A 6,186-nucleotide genomic window follows, 5' to 3' on the forward strand; every position below is an offset into this window, starting at 1 on the left:
TCTCGGCCTCCCAAAGTGCTGGGATTACAGGCTTGAGCCACCGCGCCCGGCCACCACAATTTCTGAAAGCAATCTTGTCCTCACCGTTTTGCACAGCTGCAAAGATGGCACACAGGATTTCCCAAGTCATCTCTTGAAAATACACACAGGCCCCCTTTTTAAAACTAACAACTATTCTTAATCACTTACAGATGGCTATCCAGTTGGCTATCATCTAGGACCCCAGTTCCTTCTTTGCTAATGCCTATTTAAGAGCACTTCTCTTTTCCTAGCAGTTTTCTCAAACACAGAAAAGCAGAAATCTGACTACTCGTTGACTTAAAAGTATTGAATGATTGGAGCTATTGAAACTGATGGCTTGGAGTTTTCCCAGGTTTCTAGTCACTGTAATTCATCAATTCTAAAATATCCTTGTCTTCATATTTCAACTTCTCTGAAATAAGGATGCTTCATAAGATGAACAGTATGTCATAACTTGACAGCAATTTTTTCTCTTAGTGGTACATGAAATAGTGGCATTATCTTAAAAGTGACAGCATCTTAAAGTGAAAGAAATATGGTATCCACGCCAAAGGTTAGCCTTAAAGGTTTGTTACGAAGTGGATAATTATATGTAAATCAGTAGGAAGACCCCTCAGACAATAGAAAGTAGTGGTGACTGCAACCATAGCACAACTAGCTTCCACATCTCAAAGGACATAATGCAAGCCACTGACTGTAACTGGGTTAGAATGTGGCCCCAGTCAAGCCAGATTTTTACCGTTTTCATGAAATTCCCAAGCTTTAAAACACTCTGGAGACCACATTAAGCATGGCTCCTGGTCAAGTCTGGTCCAGTAGCCATCAGTTTGCAACCAGTGGTGTTTATTTCTCTTACATTATCTTGAATAATTTAGATATTAAGACCTTTCCAGGCATTTGGCAGAAAGGGAGGATTATTCAGCATGTTAAAAACTAGGCCTTTCTATTCAAAATACCTGGCTCCATAACTTATTTGTTTTGTGTCCTTATCCAGGTCATGTAACGTCTTTGAGCTTTCGCTCCTCACCTGTAAATCACAGCCTAGCTCATACAGTTCTCATGAGAATTAAGTGACACAGTATGTGCACAAGGCTCAGCACTTTGCTCTCATGGCGCATCTTAAAAGTGCCAGTATCTTAAAGTGAAAAACATATGGTATCCATGCCAAAAGTTAACCTCAAAGGTTGATTATGAAGTAGATAATTATATGCAAATGAGTAAAAAGACCCCTAAGCCAGCAAGCCAGCAGGGAGCCGTGGTGACTGGCACCTATAAGCAGATCTGCCACATCTCAAAGGACATAATGCAAGCCACTGATTGTGACTAGGCCAGAATGTGGCCTCAATTAAGCCGGATTTTTACCATTGGTATAGAAGAGGCATTCAAAAGTAGCCAACTATCGTGTTTGTATAGGATAAGCAGAGAAAGTGTCATTTATTCTAAGTCAGCCTGGCCTTCATTTGTATGCCATTTGCTTCATTTTAACTACTAATGAAATTACTTAATGTCATATCTAATGTGATAAGAAGCTGCCATTCAATCCCAGTATTTTGATCAGTAGAAAAATATTTCCAATAAATGATACCTTTCTAAAATGGAATAAAAGATTTCAGAAAGTTAGCAGTAACATTCATAAGTAAACTATGCCAAAATGCACTACAGATTGACAAAAATCAATAAATAAAACAAAACAAAAAATCCACCAAGGACTCAAGCCAGATGCAGAAACTAGTCGAAAGTATTCTGATTCCAAACCAAATGTGATTTTAGGCCATGGATCAGAAGTTTTGTAAACTGCTAATCCCTCCAACACCAAAAGTACTTCATCTGATGGTTTTAAATCTGGCTACCTAACATGACACGATTTAAATCAGGATAAATATGAATTATAACTCACCAGAGAAACCTCCGCCTGAAACACACAGCAAAAATTAAATAGCACATACATTGACACAAACACAGCCCACATCTCAACCCCTTACCTTCCACAAAGTGAATAGACATCTGCTGATGATGCAAGGAACAGCACCAAAGCCTCTGCTTTGGCATCCCCATTTTCTGGGTTCATGCAGTGCTTCATCAACAGCAGTGCAGAGAGCTCAACAGTCTTCATGAGCTGGGACATAACTAGGTGCACTCCAAACATATCATGCTTTTTCATCAATCTCAAATCAAAATACAAATCTACTTTTAAGAAATGTGGTAGGTATGAGTGTCTACTTTGCTAAAAGGTTTATGAGGTCACTCGTCTAAATAGCGGTCAAAATATCTTCATATGGGATATTCTGCAGCACACCAGGTCTACGAACTGAAGTGCACCCATATTTAATACGCCTCGGAAGAACAACCCTGCCGTTTGCTTCAGCGGGCATTCTACTTTCAGAGCCTGCTAAAACCTTCCATTGGTTTTTCTTACACATACTAATTCAGGGACACAAAACAAGCTGTGCAAATTCAACAATTTGTCGTTAATATTCTACGAAGGCATTCCCTGATTCTCTGAAGGGCAACCTGACAGCATGAAACCGCCCATGAAAAACAAATATGACTGAAATCTGAAGTCATCAAAACTGCCCTCGCTTATTTTTTCGCTGGTAGGAGAAAGTTGAAAAAGGAAGACAGATGAGACTCATCTTGTGTAATACAATGTGTGTGGAACTAAATATTACCAGCGACATGGCAATAAACAGATAATAAAAGGTGTCTTCATCACCTCTTGCTATTTCCTATACAGCCCCAAATTCCCTTCTAGCAACATGCAGGAGTGAACCCAGTCATATGCCAACACACACTCGGACTCTGTTTACATTCCAAGCTTCACTTTCACACTAGACACTAGTTATGATGATTAGTAGTGACTCCTGTAGACAAAAGTGGCAAGATGTGCTCTAGGTAGATTCTGACACTCACTGCCAATGTAGATAAAGCAAAAACAATAGTGACATTAATGTGTTTTATTTATCCAGTTGCACTTTCCAAAACACTCTTAAAATCCTTTTTTCGGGGAGTTTTTACAAATAATCATGTTATTAAAACATTTTTAAAAGAACCTAGGATGAAATGCAGCTGTCCTCACGCCCCCCCCCCCCCACCCGCCCCCACCCCTCCCCGCAATACGTCAACCCAAGCAGTCCCTTTGTTTAGGTATGTCCGTGTCTCTGCAACTCTAAGAGCTCAGGGCCTGCCCTCTACTGCCACTAATTAAATGGAGAAGTAAAGGATGCAAGGGAAAGCTCCTCAAAGAGAGAAGCCAGGAGGGAGCGGAGAATCCCCCGGGGTCAATGAAACAATGCTACTTTTCACCTATCCCCAGGTAGTTACACAAAACGGGAAATTATTTTACAAAAGCACAGCGAGGCAAAGTAATCAAACACACAAATCCACATTATTTGCACTGTGATCCTTCTTTGATCAAATAAATACATCAAGCTTTGCCTAGCACCGCTAAGAAAACAATTCATACCCCAAACACCCTTCCCACCCCAAAATACCTTTCATGCCACACTTACGTAGCACACAGGCACACACACACCATGCCAGGGTAGGAGAGCTGCACAGAGCGGAGCCATAACGCGAGCCTGTCTCAGATAATAGCCTTTCTTCCAACCCCACCCCCACCACGAGAGAAAGAGGGAACCTCTGAAAAGAAAGGAGGGAGGGCAAGAAAGAGAAATCGAGAAAGCCTGAATTTCCAGGCATCAACTTTTCATGAAATACACAACCAGGATAGGAAATACCTCCCTGCTGAGTAATGCTTCTTGGGTTGTAAATTCACCTCTCGAAAGGGTAGCCAGACCTGAGCGCGTACCCCGCCAGATGGCAAACCACTCCTACCTGCTCCATCCAGCCTGCCTGTCACGCCGCGCCCGCGACAAGGGTCCCACCCCCCTTTTTGGCAGAGCAACATACCAGTAAGGGCCGAGCGTGGCTGGTCGAAAGAGGACTAGGCAGTGATTTAGAAGGACTGTTTCAAAAGGGGGGAGTGGGAGACACGGAAGAGAGAGTGAAGGTAAAAACAAAGCCCTTTCCAGTGAAACCGACCGCCTGGAAGGCGTGGCTTATTCATTCGCTTTATTAATAAAAGAGATCAATTGAGCTTTCCTCTCCCCACCCACCCCGGAGGTGCCGGGCTTTGAATCCTCGGGAGGAAAAAAATGGCAGGGCTGCAAGCTTCCTCCCCAAGTTTCCAGGAGCACCTGCCACCAGCCTTGAACACCTCCCCCACCGAGGCTCCGAAATCCACAATCCTGGCCGTAGACTTTGCAAAACGAGGGGAGGGATACACGCAGCGTGTCCCCCATTCCCGGCGGGATAAACACGCACAGGCTTCTGAGCGCCTGCTGATCCACACAATCATGAGACATAAAGTTCCAGGGGGAAATGATCCGGCTCCTCCGCAGCCCTGGGTCTCCAGCCGCGCGACCCAGACGTGACATGCATCATGGACTCCCGGGCTGCAGGGGCGAGAGGCGGAAAGTTGCCCAACAGCCCCAGGAGACGCTGCTTGGAGAGGAAGGGGGAAGACAGGAAGGGGGAAGAGCGGCGCGCGTGCCCCCTCCCAAAAGCGAGGAGCGGCGGAGTGAACCCCCAGGTCCAAGGGCGCCGCGCCGCTTTATTTACAAACAATGCGCTCGGCTTGCGGAAGGTGGGGGATGCGGAAGGACCCAAGCTCCCCTCGATCCTGTTCCGGGGCCTTCCCGCTTTGGGGCTCCTGCAGACGCCGGGGACGAGCACCCCGGGAGCGGCCCCTTTCCCCTCCCCCTGCCGGCGCGGAACAGGAACTCCCTGGGGAGTCCCGGGCAGGAAGGGGGTGCCACTCACCTCGTCTTCGGAAAGTCCATAGACCGGCTCCCCGAGCCCGGTCGCCATGGAGCCGGCGCCCCGCGCGGGGTCGAGGGCGCTCCCGGCGGCTGCGCTGCGGCGCGGGCGGCCGGGTCTCCCCTCTGCCTCCAGGTCCCCCCAGGTCCCGCACCCTGCCCTGCGCACGCCTTGCCGGGGAAGCGGCCGGGCGCCGGCAGGTGAGGGTACCCGAACGCGCGCCCCGGCCGCTGCCGGCGCCGCTTCTTCCCGGAAGGCTGCGGGACAGCGGGCCGGCGGCTCCCGAGAGCGCGCCGAGCACCCAGCGGCAGCCCCGGCGCCTCTCCCTGCGCGCGGCGGCGGCGCAGAGCCCGCCGGGCTTTCCCTCCCTGCGGCCCGCGCCTCCCTCACGCCCCGCGGCTCTCCGCCCCTCTCCGAGCCTCCTCTGCGCTCCCGGGGACCCGGCTCGCCCGCCTCCTCGCTAGCGCCGTCCGGGCCCCCGCTCTCTCCGCCCCCTCCTCCGCCTCCTCCCACCGGCGCCGCGAGGGTACCCTCCCCGCTCGCCGGGGCGGGCGCACGCGCCCCCCAAGCCAATCACAAGCCGGGCTGGGGAGAGGGCCGCGGGCTGCGGGGGTGGTGGAGTTCAGCCCCACGCCCACCCCGGCCCGGGGCCTCCAGCGCGGCGCGGTGGGTGTCCCTCCGCCGCGAGGCGGGTCCGCAGGGGCGTGTACGGGCGAGCTTGGCCGCCCCCGCCGACCCTCCCGGGTTCCCTCCGCTTTGGGGAGGGGGCGCGCTGGACGTTTTGGGGCAATAGAGGCTTTTGCGAACAATAACAAAAACGCCCTGAGCCTTTCTTCCTCCCGGTGGTCTTTTTACCAAGAGCCCTGAGCTCGCTGTAAACTGCGAAGAGGGGAAAAGATGGATGTTTCTAGACCCCTTTAAATTCTTTGCAGCCCCGGCGAGCAGGACTTGGCTACATTGTCAGCTCCCGGGAGCGAGCCGCCCGACCCGGCCGCCAGCCGAGGAGAGGCTGCCCCAGTGTGGCCGCGAGTCGCCATTGCCTGTATCAACCTTGTAGGGAACAAAACCAACATAGCGCCCGCCCCGAGTACACACCCACCCACACGAAAACATACAGCATGGTTCTTTGAATAAAAGGCAGTTCATTTTTGAGCCGCAACGTGAAATATCAAACTCAAGCTTAAGGTTATCCTTTGCATATGCAAACGATCGAGACGTCTTATTAGCCACCGTAGGGTTCTTCCCACGTCCCAGCTACTGTTTCTCTAGCAAGCAGTTCATTTAATCCTTCCGATTTATAGGACTGCAAGAGACTACTTGAAATAAGTGAAAGAAATTCGTCAGTCG

The 6,186-nt window shown here is 50.1% G+C and overlaps 1 protein-coding gene across 1 annotated transcript in view; it reads right to left on the reverse strand.

Annotated features, from left to right (window-relative positions):
• The window catches only part of NEDD4L (NEDD4 like E3 ubiquitin protein ligase), a 374,753-nt gene extending 369,434 nt beyond the window's left edge, over positions 1–5,319 (reverse strand). The window contains exon 1 of the mRNA XM_023218344.3: positions 4,843–5,319. Within this exon, the coding sequence (XP_023074112.1) occupies positions 4,843–4,890 (48 nt within the window). The 5' untranslated portion in view covers positions 4,891–5,319. The remainder of the gene's footprint in view (positions 1–4,842) is intronic.
• Positions 5,320–6,186: the final 867 nt, after the last annotated feature.

The sequence above is a fragment of the Piliocolobus tephrosceles genome, chromosome 18 (genome assembly GCF_002776525.5).
Source record: "Piliocolobus tephrosceles isolate RC106 chromosome 18, ASM277652v3, whole genome shotgun sequence".
Taxonomy (NCBI): domain Eukaryota; kingdom Metazoa; phylum Chordata; class Mammalia; order Primates; family Cercopithecidae; genus Piliocolobus; species Piliocolobus tephrosceles.